Source organism: Triticum aestivum, chromosome 7B (genome assembly GCF_018294505.1).
Source record: "Triticum aestivum cultivar Chinese Spring chromosome 7B, IWGSC CS RefSeq v2.1, whole genome shotgun sequence".
Classification (NCBI taxonomy): Eukaryota; Viridiplantae; Streptophyta; class Magnoliopsida; order Poales; family Poaceae; genus Triticum; species Triticum aestivum.
The window spans coordinates 642,425,465-642,442,207 of NC_057813.1; the positions used below are offsets into that span (position 1 = coordinate 642,425,465).

Here is a 16,743-nt window from a genome sequence, read left to right on the forward strand (position 1 = left end):
GTAGCTCCATGCAGAGCATTGTAGACATAGAATATTTGCAAAATACATACGGCTCTGAAAGTGACAGACCCGTTGACTAAACTTCTCTCAGGAGCAAAACATGATCATACCTTAGTACTCTTTGGGTGTTAATCACATAGCGATGTGAACTAGATTATTGACTCTAGTAAACCCTTTGGGTGTTGATCACATGACGATGTGAACTATGGGTATTAATCACATACAGATGTGAATATTGGTGTTAAATCACATGGTGATGTGAACTAGATTATTGACTCTAGTGCAAGTGGGAGACTGAAGGAAATATGCCCTAGAGGCAATAATAAAGTTATTATTTATTTCCTCATATCATGATAAATTTTTATTATTCATGCTAGAATTGTATTAACCGGAAACATGATACATGTGTGAATACATAGACAAACATTACGTCACTAGTATGCCTCTACTTGACTAGCTCATTAATCAAAGATGGTTATGTTTCCTAACCATAGACATGTGTTGTCATTTGATTAACGAGATCACATCATTAGGAGAATGATGTGATTGACTTGACCCATTCCGTTAGCTTAGCACTTGATCATTTAGTATGTTGATATTGCTTTCTTCATGACTTATACATGTTCCTATGACTATGAGATTATGCAACTCCCGTTTACCGAGGAACACTTTGTGTGCTACCAAACGTCACAATGTAACTGGGTGATTATAAAGGATCTCTACAGGTGTCTCCGAAGGTACATGTTGGGTTGGCGTATTTTGAGATTAGGATTTGTCACTCCGATTATCGGAGAGGTATCTCTAGGCCCTCTCGGTAATGCACATCACTATAAGCCTTGCAAGCAATGTGACTAATGAGTTAGTTGCGAGATGATGTATTACGTAACGAGTAAAGAGACTTGCCGATAACGAGATTGAACTAGGTATTAGATACCGACGATCGAATCTCGGGCAAGTAACATGCCGATGACAAAGGGAACAACGTATGTTGTTATGCGGTTTGACCGATAAAGATCTTCGTAGAATATGTGGGAGCCAATATGAGCATCCAGGTTCCGCTATTGGTTATTGACCGAGAATAGTTCTAGGTCATGTCTACATAGTTCTCGAACCCGTAGGGTCCGCACGCTTAACGTTACGATGACAGTTTTATTATGAGTTTATTTGTTTTGATGTACTAAAGGTTGTTTGGAGTCCCGGATGTGATCTCGGACATGACTAGGAGTCTCGAAATGGTCGAGACATAAAGATTGATATATTGAAAGCCTATATTTGGATATCGGAATCGTTCCAGGAGAAACCGGGATTTTTCCGGAGTACTGGGGGGTTACCGGAACCCCCCCCCCCCCCGGGGGGGGGGTATTGGGCCTACATGGGCCATGAGGGAGAAGAGGAGGGCCGGCCAGGGCAGGCCGCGTGCCCCCTCCCCCCCTAGTTCGAATAGGACAAGGAAGGGGGGCGCCCCCCTTTCCTCTTTCCCCTCCCCCCTTTCCTTCTCCACCAAGGCAAGAGGGGGGAGTCCTACTCCCGGTGGGAGTAAGACTCCTCCAGGCGCATTCCTAGGGGGCCGGCCGCACCTCCCCCCTCCCTCCTTTATATACGGGGTAGGGGGGCACCTCTAGACACACAAGTTGATCTTCGTGATCGTTCCTTAGCCGTGTGCGGTGCCCCCCTCCACCATATTCCACCTCGGTCATATCGTTGCGGTGCTTAGGCGAAGCCCTGCGTCGGTAGAACATCATCATCGTCACCACGCCGTCGTGCTAACGGAACTCATCCCCGACACCCTGCTAGATCGGAGTCCGGGGATCGTCATCGAGCTGAACGTGTGCTAAACTCGGAGGTGCCGTACGTTCGATGCTTGGATCGGTCGGATCGTGAAGACGTACGACTACATCAACCGCGTTGTCATAACGCTTCCGCTTACGGTCTACGAGGATACGTGGACAACACTCTCCCCTCTCGTTGCTATACATCACCATGATCTTGCGTGTGCGTAGGAAATTTTTTGAAATTACTACGTTCCCCAACAGGTGAGGCCCGGTTGGAAAAAGGTTGTCGTGCAGCTAGCCGTTGTGATTGAGGTGTGATCAACATGGGTCTCATTCCGGCCTGGTGCAGCTAGCCATTTGCACTGACGTGCAATCAATTCTCATCAACGCGCCTAATGTTTCAATCCGTGAGGCTGCCATGTTGGCCATTTACTGGGGGCACAGAGGTGATACGAGCAATATACCAGCGTAAATGTTATACGGGGCGAGTGGTGCTGATAACAACCTCGCGTGGCTGCATGTACACACACGATTTATCAAGCATAAAATGAAGCTTCCTTTTGCTTTTTAAGAATTGACGGCAAAGGCCTCCCGGCTATATAACGTGTCCTCGAGTAAGAGGACATACACAGTATCACAAAATAGACTTTCTTCACGCTTAATATATAAAGCACAAATGGTCGAATTGTACAAACTGATGAGGAAATTCTCGTACAAATAGGTCAAATGAAAAATAAAATAGTATCCGAGCAAGAGGCACAAGTACAACTAACCCAACACCAAACATGAGAACAAAAGAAGCCACAACTACCTCTTATACATTTTGGCAGTTCAGTTTGAACTGCCAAAACATCTTATATTCAGGAATGGAAGGGGTATTACCCTGTGTCAGAACAGTTCGCTCGACAAATTACACCAACAACTTGAATGGCACGCCCAAAAATATACCAGGATTCAATTAGCCAAGAAACCTGTAATGCACAGATATGCTTAGAACAGACATGATGTTGACAACCATTCAAATGACTCTTGTACGAGTTCAACAAGGAATTCAAGATACAATATATTAAAGGTTCCAGAACCCAAACATTATCTAGGGCAAAACATCATTACAGGTTTGATGGCCAGGATTAAGTCCACACGAGCCGCCGTCCACCATAAGAATCTTAAAAAAAAAAAGATTCTTATGGTGGACGGCGGCTCGTGTGGACTTAATCCTGGCCATCAAACAATTCCTCGGGATGCTCAGACGTCAGTTCATTGTCCCTCATGCTGGTTTTTCTAGGAATAGGGACTAGGTGTGCTAGGCGTATGAGTTTGGAACGACTGTTTTCATCGCTTGGAGATGGACACGCCAACTGCAAGCTGGTACAGACCCCGCGTGCTCCCGAGCAGCTGTTTGTTGACCTAGCCGGCCCACATGTCAGGTTGTTGAGGGTGGTTCTGCTCCAGATCCAGACGGGCGTCTTCCTCCTCCAGATCCAGGGTTGGGGTCCTACCCCATGGACTTTCATGGAAGCCCAGTCCGATGCAGAAGACAGGTACTCCTTCTGTTCCAAAATAGATGACTCAACTTTGTACTACTTTAGTATAAAGTTAAGTCATCTATTTTTGAACGAAGGGAGTAATTAAAATCCCACCTGAGTAAGCTCCCACTAATCTCCTCCGCAAGCTAAAAGCGAGGATTAGATCTTCATGTGTCCCAGCCCAGTTCAAGTCAACGGTGGTTCCTAAACCCCCTCGGTGGCAATTTTTTGCAGGATTAGCCGTGAGAAGTTGGGGCTTACTGCGGCGGCGCGACCTATTGAGTCCTAGGCTTCTATTAGCAACGCCGAGGGGGATATTCGCCGTGTCGGAGACTGCAGCGCCGGCAGCAATGTGGGATTTGTTGTTGAATATTCCCTCCGTCCGGAAATACTTATCATCAAAATGAATAAAAAGAAATGTATTTAGATGTATTTTAGTTCTGGATACATCTTTTTTTATTTATTTTGATGACAAGTATTTTCAGACGGAGGGAGTATGTACCAACGGATTTTTTTTATAGGTTGAGAAAATCATGGTGTCACTGCAACTGTGGCTTTCGACATGGTCCCATTTGATTTGTGTTTTATTTTGGACTTTGATTCAAAATGTATTGTCGTTATGCAAACTGATATTGTTTCCCTGCTTGTCCCCGAATTTTGTGCCACTTTTGAAACATTTGCTAATTATTTAAGCTATTTTCCCTTCCTGCTAAAACACTTTTGATTATATTGTGATTTTACAAAACACATGCAAGTCCGACGTAAGGAAAAAATTAGGTAGGCTAAGATGATTTGTGGCCGTAAAAATACTTATGATAATGCGATTTACAAAAGAAACGGGCCGAATAATAAACTAATTAAAATCCATCTGCATGTGATTACTATTGGTTTAGTGACCGTAAAAGACTGTTGCTAGTATCATAATCTGTACAGCACACTGGACTAACGCCCTGTTCTTAAATGACAGGTAAAGCTAGCGCTGGCAGCCGGGATACAAGCGTGGGTGAGCATCTACAGGGGACAGCGCCCGTAAATACCGGGAGGGATCTGATCAATATAGAAAACGGACGGCGCTGACATGGTCCACAGAGTGCTCGTCCGCCGTTCGGCGTTTTCGCAAAGCTATATGCAGCATCTTTGTGAAGCAGCTTATCGCTTCTTGGAGACACCAACAGTCTTTCCTCTCCTACCGGTAGTCTTGGTGTGCTGACCACGGACACGCACGCCCCAGTAGTGACGCAGACCACGATGGTTCCTGGAAAAGAGCAGGGTTTCAAGCATAAGTGATCTCCCCTACATATATGCACTAGGACAATGCTACTGCAACAGTGAAGTTTTCAGGAATCAGGCAAAAGCATACATCTCTTGGAAACAAAGCATTGATTACAGAACAGCTGGGTCACATACAAGGTACTCCCTCCCTCCTTGTCGGTTTACAGGGCATGCACGTCATTCTAGGTTGAGAATTTAACTAACTATATATGTATTATATGTGATGAAAAATATATGTATAGAAACTACATCCGTTCAAGAATCCAATGATATACGTTTGGTGACATATAACTCATATTCAGTTAGTCAAATGGATGACCTAGAAGTACGCACACGCCCTCTAAACCGAGACGGAGGGAGTACACTAGAAGGGTACACATGAATACATTGACAGTCATCAATACCAGATTGCAAGACATAACAATTATGAATCTAAGCAAGTCAACAAGGGCATAGGGCAGAATATAAAATCTAGATACAAGTAATAGACAAACTAGCTCCAACAGATTGACTGAATTGAACTCTTATAACCTAGAGCTGGCAGAAGTTCCAGGTAATAACCATTCATACAAGCTAACATGCTGTATTTCTGTAGAAAGAAGCAACAACTGGCTATATAAAAAAAGCTAGTCCAAATTCGTATGCAGACTAGCACAGGCACCGGAACGGCACGTCAGACACCAATTGTCCTCCTCATAGTGCCAGCAACACAATCACAAACTAAAATAAATCAAAAAAAATAGCACAGAAGCACATGTTCTCTCAGACAAATGCCTCGATTGTCCACATGGTTTAATAGAATGGATTACATCAGACTCGTCATCTGTTTTCATCATCACAGAGAACTAAGAACTACAAATTAGAAAGGCAGGTGAGAAAAAAAAAGTGTTTTCAACAGAGCAAAAGTCCTAACATGTTCTCTCAGACAAATGCCTCATTTTGTCCCCATGGTTTAATGGAATGGATTGGATCGGACATCTAATCAGTGTTGATCATCACTGAGAACAAAAGAACCAAATGATTGATGTAAACGGGGGTATAGTAACAGGAAGCTCCTGGTATGAGAGCAGCCAGTGTCGCAAAGACCCGTTTCCTTCTCACTGTTAGCCAATCTAACGAGAAACAAGGCCATGAAAGAAGACCAAGAATCAGATACCTCATGGCATCCCTAATAACCACATCCAAACAAAATTCAGTTCAGTGCTAAGATATGTATGGACAAGTTGAATGCAAAAGCCATCTCAAAGAATGGCTTGTGCCAGAATCTTAGCCCAAAGATATCTCGGCAACGTACAGCGCTGATTTACACTATTAAGAAGCGCACCAGAGACTCTAATTTATTGCCTCGAGAAGTTTGAGATTGAATCAAATGAAAAACAAGAAACAGAAACTAGTGAGCATTACTTGCTACCCAGACATTTCAGACATTCTAGTGTTTAGGAGATTCGACTTCCAGCAGAAAACTAAGTCAATCAACAACCCTAGCTAATAATAGCAAATTAAACTGTATACTACTACCAGGCAAGAAACAAACTGCTGCTAGTCCTGATATGTGAAGTGCAAGCATCATCAGTAGTTGAATCTTCTAACACAAAGTCATACAACAACAACAAATAGCAAGGGGCATCATCAGTACCTGATCTTCTTGAGCCTCTCAAGGTCATCCCTGAGCTTCATGTCAACGGCGTTGGAGACGACCTGGGAGAACCTGCCGTCCTTGTAGTCCTTCTTCCTGTTGAGGAACCAGTCGGGCACCTTGAACTGGCGCGGGTTGTGCACCACCGCCATCAGACGGTCCATCTCCTCCGCGGAAAGCTCTCCGGCCCTGCACACCCACCCACCACAGAACGGCTCAGGCCCCCACCCACCCACCACGGCGAGATCTGGCGAGAAAGGGGGTTCCTCACCTCTTGTTCATGTCGACGTCGGCCTTCTTGCAGACGATGTTGGAGAAGCGGCGGCCCACACCCTTGATGGAGGTGAGCGCGAACATGATCTTCTGCTTACCGTCGACGTTGGTGTTGAGCACACGCAGGATGTGCTGGAACTCCTCACCCGCGATCAGCGACTGCGGGCGGCCCAAGAAGAATCAGCACACGAGGCGAGAGGAGGAGGAGGAGGGCGGAGATGGCGGGGGGAGAGGCTTACCATGGCTGCAGTCGGCGGCGGCGACGGCGGCGGCGGCTGGGGCGCGAGGGGGGCCGGAGGGGGAGGAGGTTGGCGTTTGCGCGTCTCAGGTTTTGGAGGCGGGGACGGGGACGAATTATAATATACCCGAGTGAAACCCTAGTGCGGACGGCTGTGATCTGCGGGCGGCTTTGTTGGGCTCTCCCTCTTTGAACGGGCCTTTTTCTGGACTTTCTCGGCCTCTTTTTGAACGGGCCGTAGAGGAGGGGGAGCTCGGCCTTCGAATTCTCTCAAAGCAACCCGCACGCAGGCTCAGGTCGGGGAAGATCCTACCGCCGGCCGGGCTCCAGGCCGGTGGAGCTCCTGCCGCTGCTGCCCGTGCAGCTCCTGCCGCTGTTGCAGCAGATTCTCCCCTGCTGCCGGCCGCACAGGAGCTGCCCCCACTCCAAAAACGAGCCCGTCTCCTCCCCCTCCGGCAGCGGCGTCCGCACCTCCTCAGTCCTTCCCGAGCATACCAGGAGCTCCGCCTCGCCGATACCTACGCCCTCCTTGAGCCACGCTTGCTGGGAAGCCGCTGATCGACGGAATCTTGCCTGCTAAATGTGGTACCATTACGACAGGACCTGCCACATCAAGTGAAGTATCATTGTCAGACAGTTTTGAGCCACTAACTGCAAATGTTTAGGCTGTAAAAATGTTCAGTTTCTGAATATGTTTAGGTTTGGACTTGTGGCTCTACTTTGCAATTTAAATATGTTGAGGTTGTAAAAATGGGACAACAGTATAACATCAAGCAAAACTCTTGCAAATTTTCAGTTTCGACGGTGTCAAAGCATACACTAGTAGTGACAGTAATTTTGATAATTCAGGCAAATTAATTGAATTGAACCTATCTATGCTTGACATGGCAAGATCTGCCTGGGGGAGACCCATGTTCATGATGTTGCTTGCTGCTGCTTGATTTACAATTTAAATGACGGTGATCTTGATTTACAATTTAAATGACAGTGATCCTTATTTTGTTTACTTACTTCAGTGATCATGCATATGTAAATGGCAGGACTGCACTTTTACCTAATTTATGATGGCTCATGCAACTGGAATGGGTATGCACCCAAAGAATGCCTGCCAGGGGATGCTAGTTTGAAAAGAAATGAATATTCTAAATAGGCCTTCGTAAAAGATACGAAACTGAATTGAAACAGTCTTGGCAAATTTGCTTGGCAACCCTCAGATGTCAATCTAGAAACTACTCCCATCTCTTTGAATAAGCTGGAGCAGTACAAAAGCAAGTCTAAAGTTTTCAGTACAAAAGAAATCTACCGAATTCTTGTAAAAATGTCTACTGAATTTGCTCCATGTTCTAAACAGAGTACTCCTATATTAATACAGCAATCTGCCATAACTACTCCATGCCATGGTCTTGAACTCTTAAGTCCAAGAAATCTACCAGAACTACTCCATGATGAGTACTCCAGGCCATTTACATAGATGCAGCAATGATGGCAGGATAATTTCCCAACACGATTTCTTCAGTCTAGTGAACAATTTTTTTCTACTGGATCTACAGTGAACAAATTTATTTGGATTAATTTGAATTGATCAGAATAATTTGAAATTTTTGGTCACTACAGGGCAACTACACTACTATACATGGCCACTACACCACTCCATGTCAGTACTGTTCAGAAACAAACTTGGCTGAAAATTCAGTCATTCTAAAATTTGCTTCAGACAGTGTACTCCTAAAATTCAGTAAACAACTACTCTGCATACATGCTGGAGATCAACATCAACAGCTACTCTGCATATTTTCCAAGATGTTTCAAAGATATGCACACTACTGTACTTGACGGAGTATGTCTAACATTTGTAGCTACACTCATTTATAAGAAGAATGCATTTTTTTTCAGAATAAACCTAAAACTTCACTGATAAGAATAAACCTAAAGGACAGGAAACTTCACTGGAACTAAAACTGAATTTGTGATACACACAACAAACAAAACTTTTTTGCACCTAAGAAAACCTCATGGATTGTCCAAAATACTCCGTGTCAATAATTATGGTACTAACTGACTGGCAACAGTTTCTTTTGGTGCACAATTCAAACAGAAAAATGACAGTACAAGCAGATCTTCGGTACTCCAATTTCTTTCAGTTTTGACAGCTTATTTTCAGTTTCAAAATGGAAAATACACTTCTTCAGCACTCTAATTTTACAAAATGAAAATAGCAGCACCAAGAATTGAGTATAACATGATTGTTGTGAATTGCCAAATACTCCTACAGGTCAACATGTGTATCAACTTTATTGGCAATAATTTTGTTGATCAACATGAACTACAGGTCACTGTTATCCTTTGTACTAGAGCATCTCTGTATAATACAGACTTGCGTATAACTAGAGCATCAACTACCGAAGCATGAACTTGAGTACATCTTCAACAAATAATTACTGAAGCACATGAACTTGAGTTTACTCAGAAAAGTGGTACCTTTTCACTCAGAGTTGATTTGTTAGCAATCGATTTACTAGCTAGCTCGTCTTGTTTGGCAGCAATAATCTGGATCTGGAGCGCAGGGAAGAAGAAAATAAGCTACAGATCTAACCGAGGAGGAGGTGGGGAACAGCAAGGAAATCTGGTCTTGCGTGGAGCGTGCGGGCGGCGAACTCGACGCCGATGGTGGACTTGGAGTCGAGGCAGAACTCCTTGCGGGTGAAGTGGGACTGTGGGAGAGCAGATTGGACTTTCCCACCACAGAGTCGCCAGTCAGCACCACTCCGGCGAGCTCGACGGTGAGCTCCTCCACCTTGAGCGCGTAGCCGTCCGAGGAGTGGAAAAGGGGCACCTGTGCTTTCTAATGCTCTGATCGACGGCGTCATGGAGGGGGCGAGCTTCGTGGTCGAAGGCGAGGAGGTGGTTGACGATGGACAGAGGCGGAAGGAGAGCGAGGACTCCGGACAGTGGTCTCGAAAAAATCGAACCTTCACGGCCGGCGAGCAGAGGGGAACGAGGCGGCGGGCGGAGAGGACGGAAACCACCGCATGGGGCGGCGGGGGGGGGAGCGAGGCGGCCGGGGCGAGGGCAAGGGAGGCGCGACCAAATCGGCCGGCGTCGGAGAAGAGTGAGGAAGGAGACAGAGGACCGCGGGTTTGGTCGGGAAAACCACGAGGGCTAAATTGCAAAAATGCCGCCGCGACAAGAATTAAGGGACGGAGGGGGTATAAATCACTAAACTGGAGGCTGCTTATACCATAGCAAGAGGCTCTGAGCAAAACAGGGGCGAGCTGGGATATCTTGAATCATGGCTGACAAATGTGAAAATACTGACAAATCTGACAGAACACGAAAAAGTAAAGGGGATGATCCAATAATACAAAATGGTGAACTAGCTAAACCAAACCATTTATTGAAACACAGAATTTCTTTTAAAGGTACCGGGTCACCTAAATTGTACCCTTCTTAAACAATTTTTTCTAAGCATGGTAGGCAGAGGGGCATGATTGGAACTTCCTGGGATAGGAAATTCCTACTAGGAACTGGACATGGCTTTATAGCCCATATAGCTTATTTACTACTCCCTCTATCTCAAAATATAAGAACGGTTTTAACGTTACACTAATGTCAAAAACGTGTAATGTCAAAAACGTTCTTATATTAAGAGACGGAGGGAGTATATTTTGACTGTTCAGCATGTGTACAGTAGCACTCCATTGGAAAATAAATGCTAACTATAAATCAAAGAAACGAAAAGCAATTCACTACATTTTGAGGCTCAGAACCTTATCGAAGTCTCTGAATTTGCCGGTCTCCCGATCGAAGCAGGCGAACATGGCCTTCCACTCGGTGATGAGCCCCTGCGCCTCCCATCCGCCCACGACCCCGGCGACCTCGTCGTTGCTGACGGTGAAGTAGGGCGCGCCCTGGTCGAACCGTAGCTCCGTGCCGTCGTCCATCACCTCCCTGCACGCACCCCGTCCCTCCAAAAAGGAGTATCAGTCAGAGCCGAAAAGCGACACCTCGGGGCACAGCGCGGCTGTAGATCGGGCGAGCACCTCCGCTGCGCCATGCGGCCGCCGGGGCCGCGTCCGGAGTCGAAGAGCGTCACCGCCACCCCGCGCGTGGCCAGGAGCGAGGCGCACACGGCGCCCGTTACTGCGATCCGGGAAAAAGGATAGGTGAGTGGGGGATGATCGGATCAGGAATGCAGGAGTATTGAGGGTAGAGTTTTGTGTTGAGGAGTGGCCGATCTGGGTCGCTTACTTCCGGCTCCGATGACGGCGACGTTGGCCGCGGCGGCGCTCATGGTCGGATTCTTCCCGGCGGTGTCCTTGTCGATCGGGGTTGGGGAATCGACGGAGTGCGGCGCGGCGGTGGGCGTTTCGCGGTGAACGAAGGTTAGCCGTTGCATAGTGGACGTGGCGCCTCGCGGACCATTCATATTTCTGGGCTCTTGTCAGGCCGGGCCGAGCGTATGACGGGTTTGGCCCAATACACTTGCTTACTCACTCATACGTTTCTTATTTCTACCCCTAAAAAACCAATACGTTTCTTATTTCTAGTTTCTCAACAACAACAAAAAAGTTTCTTATTTCTCAAAAAATCGAAATTATGCATAACGGGATTGGCCGACAACACTTACTTATCCATGCATTGCAACTTGTCATTGCTAGCTTACCAAGGGCGCGTTCATGGGGTGCTCGTCCATCGCCATCATGAGTTGCTCCGATCCGGCAATGCTTGAGGCTATGGCGTGCGGGGAGGCACTCGCTCTCGCTATGGATTTGTCTGCATTGCTTAAGATCGCCCTCGGGTGATTTAGGACCTCGCGCAACCGTTCTTGGGATCATACAAAACCATATTGTTCGGGAGATCAAGTAGGCCTTGCGACAGTTCATGGCGTCATCCTTCCGTCATGAAAATAGAAACAACAACCGGTAAGCTCACAACCTTGCACGCTCTTCGATATTGCTTCTTGCAAGATGCCGATTTTGTTTTGATCAACCACCATCAGCTTGATGCATTCCTATAAACATCTTTGCATGTTTGATATAAACAAACTTGCTGCCACTAGAAGGGTTTGGAGGTAAACTTTGCCAAATATACCCCTTAACTAATAATTGTCTTGTATTTTAATAGTAGTGTTTCTTTAAAAATCACCATAGGTTTCACGGTTCAAAATCTCAGCCGCCATAGAGAATATCTAGTGCACGTGACATGTTATGCACCCAGTCCAATTGATACAAAGTTTCAAAATAAAATAAAATAAACAAAATGGATTATGACACAGATAGTACCTGTAATCATGTCATAAAGTTTCAAATTAAAATCGATAGCAATGGTCAAGGAAAAGGGACATATTTGACATTCAACAATACCTAATGTGAGTTGTGCTTTCAATTTAGCCCGTTATCACTATTGCTAATAAATTTGTCACTGTTATTGAGTTGTATTTCAAATTTGAATTCAATTGTGATAACGTATATTCAGTTGTGTATATGCCCCAATTTTGCTAGGTTTTTTCGAACTTCAATAGGTATAAACACGTCTGGTCTACCACAAGCCCTCATGCATGCTACATCTTGAGCTTGCGTTGGTTTTCCTTGAAGAGGAAAGGGTGATGCAGCAATAGTAGCGTAAGTATTTTCCTCAGTTTTTGAGAACCAAGATATCAATCCAGTAGGAGGCTCCTCAAAAGTCCCACGCACCTACACAAACAAACAAAGAACTTGCAACCAACGCAATAAAGGGGTTGTCAATCCTTTCACGGCCACTTGCGAAAGTGAGATCTGATAGAGATAATATGATAAGATAAATATATTTTTTGTATTTTATAATATAGATGCAAAAGTAAAGATGCAAATAAAAGTAGATTGAAATCTTATATGATAAAAGATAGACCCGGGGCCATAGGTTTCACTAGAGGCTTCTCTCAAGATAGCATAAGTATTACGGTGGGTGAACAAATTACTGTCAAGCAATTGATAGAAAAACGAATAATTATGAGATTATCTAGGCATGATCATGTATATAGGCATCACGTCCGCGACAAATAGATCGAAATGATTCTGCATTTACTACTATTACTCCACACATCGCCCGCTATCCAGCATGCATCTAGAGTATTAAGTTCATAAGAACAGGGAAACGCATTAAGAAAGATGACATGATGTAGAGGGATAAACTCAAGCAATATGATATAAACCCCATCTTTTTATCCTCGATGGCAACAATACAATACGTGCCTTGCAACCCTTTCTGTCACTGGGTAAGGACACCGCAAGATTGAACCCAAAGCTAAGCACTTCTCCCATGACAAGAAAGATCAATCTAGTAGGCCAAACCAAACTGATAATTCGAAGAGACTTGCAAAGATAACCCAATCATACATAAAAGAATTCAGAGGAGATTCAAATATTTCTCATAGATAAACTTGATCATAAACCCACAATTCATCGGATCTCGACAAACACACCGCAAAAAGAGTTTACATCGAATAGATCTCCATAAGAGAGGGGAAGAACATTGTATTGAGATCCAAAAAGAGAGAAGAAGCCATCTAGCTAATAACTATGGACCCGAAGGTTTGTGGTAAACTACCTACAACTCATCGGAGGGGCTATGGTGTTGATGTAGAAGCCCTTCGTGGTCGATTCACCCTCCGGCGGAGCGCCGGCGAAGGCTCCAAGATGGATCTCGCGGATACAAAAGGTTACGGCAGTGGAAATTGTTTTTGGTTGGCTCCTTGGATGTGTTCGGGGTACGTAGGTATATATAGGAGGAAGAAGTACGTCGGTGGCCGCTCGAGGGGCCCAGGAGACAGGGGGCGCGCCCATGAGGGGTGGGCGCGCCCTCCTATCTCCTGGCCGCCTCGTTTGCTTCTTGACTTGCACTCCAAGTTCTCCGGATCACGTTCGTTCCAAAAATCACGCTCCCGAAGGTTTCATTTCATTTGGACTCTGTTCGATATTCCTTTTCTTCGAAATACTGAAATAGGCAAAAAAATAGCAATACGGGCTGGGCCTCCGGTAAGTAGGTTAGTCCCAAAAATGATATAAATGTGTAAAATAAAGCCCATAAACATCCAAAAGGGGTAATATAATAGCATGGACCAATAAAAAATTATAGATACGTTGGAGACGTATCAAGCATCCCCAAGCTTAATTCTTGCTCGTCCTCGAGTAGGTAAATGATAAAAACAGAATTTTTGATGTGGAATGCTACCTAGCATAATTCTCAATGTAATTTTCTTTATTGTGGCATGAATGTTCAGATCCAAATGATTCAAGATAAAGCTTATAAAGCATAAAAATAATAATGCTTCGAAGCATACTAACAAGTAATCATGTCCTATCAAAATAGCATAGCCAAAGAAAGCTTATCCCTACAAAATCATATAGTTAGGCCATGCTTCATTTCCATTACACAAAATACTCTCATCATGCACAACCCTGGTTTCAGCCAAGCAATTGGTTCATACTTTTTAACGCGCTTCAGCTTTTTCAACTCTTACCCAATACATGAGCGCAAGCCATGGACATAACACTATGATGATATATGGTGGTGGTTGTGAGGAAAAAAAGGGAGAAGATAGTCTCACATCAACTAGGCGTATTAACGGGCTATGGAGATGCCCATCAATAGATATCAATGTGAGTGAGTATGGATTGCCATGCAACGGATGCATTAGAGCTATAAATATATGAAAGCTCAACAAAAAAATTAAGTGTGTGTGCATCCAACTTGCTTGCTCACGAAGACCTAGGGCATTTTGAGGAAGCCCATCATTGGAATATACAAGTCAAGTTCTATAATGAAAAATTCCCACTCAGTATATGAAAGTGACAACATAGGAGACTCTCTATCATGAAGATCATGGTGCTACTTTGAAGCACAAGTGTGGAAAAAGAGATAGTAGCATTGTCCCTTCTCTCTTTTTCTCTCATTTTTTCTTTTCCTTTTTTTATTTTTCTTTCTTTCTTTCTTTCTTTTTTCTTTAGCCTTTCTCTTTTCTTTTTCTTTTTCTTTTTAAAGTCCGAGTCTCATTCCGACTTGTGGAGGAACCATAGTCTTCATCATCCTTTCCTCACTGGGACAATGCTCTAATAATGAAGATCATCACACTTTTATTGGTTTACAACTCAAGAAATACAACTCAAAACTAGAACAAGATATGACTCTATATGAATGCCTCCGGCGGGGTACCGGGATATGCAATGAATCAAGAGCGACATGTATGAAAATTATGAAAGTGGCTTTGCCACAAATACGATGTCAACTACATGATCATGCAAAGAGCAATATGACAATGATGAAGTGTGTCATAATAAACGGACCGGTGGAAAGTTGCATGGCAATATATTTCGGAATGGCTATGGAAATGCCATAATAGGTAGGTATGGTGGCTGTTTTGATGAAGGTAAATAATGGGTGCATTATACCGACGAAAGTTGCGCGGTATAATAGCGGCTAGCAAAGTGAAAGGATGAGTGTGCGTATATCCATGGACTCATATTAGTCATAAAGAACTCATATACTTATTGCAAAAGTCTACTTGCCCTCGAATCAAAGTACTACTACGCATGCTCCTAGGGGAAGGGTTGGTAGGAGTTAACCATCGCGTGATCCCGACCTTCACTCATAAGGAAGGCAATTAAAAGAGCACCTCATGCAACAAATTTGTCACACAACTTTTACCATACGTGCATGCTACGGGACTTGCCAACTTCAAGACAAGTATTTCTCAATTTCATAATTACCCACTAGCATGACTCTAACATTACTACCTCTATATCTCAAAACAATTATCAAGCATCAAATTGATCATAGCATCCAATTCACTTTCTATGATAGTTTTTATTATACCCAACTTGGATGCCTACCATTCTAGGACCAATTTTATAACCATAGCAAATACCATGCTGTTCTAAAAGACTCTCAAAATAATATAAGTGAAGCATGAGAGACTAGCAATTTCTTCAAAATTAAGCCACCGCCATGCTCTAAAATATATAAGTGAAGCACTAGAGCAAAAACTATCAAGCTCAAAAGATATAAGTGAAGCACATAGAGTATTCTAGCAAATTCTAATCAAGTGGGCTTCTCCCAAAAGGTGTGTACAGAAAGGATGATTGTGGTAAAATAAAAAGCAAAGACTAATATAATACACGATGCTTTAAGCAAAACACATATCATGTGGCGAATAAAAATATAGCTCCAAGTAAAGTTACCAATGAACGAAGACGAAAGAGTGGATGCCTTCCCGGGGCATCCCCAAGCTTAGGATTTTGGCTATTCTTTAATATCTTGGGGTGCCTTGGGCATCCCCAAGCTTAGGCTCTTGCCACTTCTTATTCCATAGTACATCAAAGCTTTACCCAAAACTTGAAAACTTCACAACACAAAACTCAACAGGAAATCTTATAAGCTCCGTTAGTGAAAGAAAAGAAAACCACCACATAAGGTACTGTAATGAACTCACTCTTTATTTATTTTGGTGTTAAACCTACTGTATTCCAACTTCTCTATGGTTTATAAACTATTTTACTAGCCATATATGCATCAAAATAAGCAAACAACACAAGAAAAATGGAATCTGTAAAAAACAGAACAGTTTGTAGAAATCTGTAACTAACGCAAACTTATGGAACTCTAAAAATCATACCAAAATAGGAAGTCCTGGACAATTTGTCTACTGATCAGCAGCAAAAAGAATCAACGCAAATTCACGTTTCTGTGATTTAACAAAACTAATTTAGTGCGCGCAAAGTTTCTGTTTTTCAGCAGAATCAAATCAACTATCATCATAGGTTATCCTATAGGTTCTACTTGGCACAAACACTAATTAAAAGATAAAAACACATCTAAACATAAGGTAGATGCAAAATTTATTACTAAATAGAAACAAAAACAAAAAACACAAATAAAATTGGGTTGCCTCCCAACTAGCGCTATCGTTTAACGCCCCTAGCTAGGCATAAAAGCGAAGATAGATCTAAGTGGTGCCGTCTTTGGCACTCAATTCATAAGTAGCTCGCATGA

At 43.8% G+C, this 16,743-nt stretch overlaps 2 protein-coding genes and 3 non-coding genes across 5 annotated transcripts; all 5 read right to left on the reverse strand.

Annotated features, from left to right (window-relative positions):
• Positions 1-4,147: 4,147 nt before the first annotated feature.
• On the reverse strand, positions 4,148-6,965 carry LOC123157009 (40S ribosomal protein S18). Its single transcript, XM_044575232.1, has 4 exons — positions 6,719-6,965; positions 6,478-6,638; positions 6,207-6,395; positions 4,148-4,553 (listed from the first exon to the last, which is right to left on the reverse strand). Exons 1-4 carry the CDS (start codon positions 6,719-6,721, stop codon positions 4,448-4,450), a joined length of 459 nt encoding a protein of 152 aa, XP_044431167.1. The 5' UTR covers positions 6,722-6,965; the 3' UTR covers positions 4,148-4,447.
• Positions 5,328-5,414, reverse strand: LOC123163482 (small nucleolar RNA SNOR75). Its single transcript, XR_006481930.1, has one exon. It is a non-coding gene; the product is annotated as a small nucleolar RNA SNOR75 (small nucleolar RNA).
• Positions 5,487-5,574, reverse strand: LOC123163483 (small nucleolar RNA SNOR75). Its single transcript, XR_006481931.1, has one exon. It is a non-coding gene; the product is annotated as a small nucleolar RNA SNOR75 (small nucleolar RNA).
• LOC123163442 (small nucleolar RNA F1/F2/snoR5a) lies at positions 5,593-5,738 on the reverse strand. Its single transcript, XR_006481896.1, has one exon. It is a non-coding gene; the product is annotated as a small nucleolar RNA F1/F2/snoR5a (small nucleolar RNA).
• Positions 6,966-7,037: 72 nt separating the features above from the next.
• Positions 7,038-11,098, reverse strand: LOC123157010 (renalase). Its single transcript, XM_044575233.1, has 4 exons — positions 10,966-11,098; positions 10,758-10,857; positions 10,485-10,665; positions 7,038-7,320 (listed from the first exon to the last, which is right to left on the reverse strand). The coding sequence occupies exons 1-4, from the start codon at positions 11,006-11,008 to the stop codon at positions 7,309-7,311; spliced, it is 336 nt and encodes a 111-aa protein (XP_044431168.1). The 5' UTR covers positions 11,009-11,098; the 3' UTR covers positions 7,038-7,308.
• Positions 11,099-16,743: the final 5,645 nt, after the last annotated feature.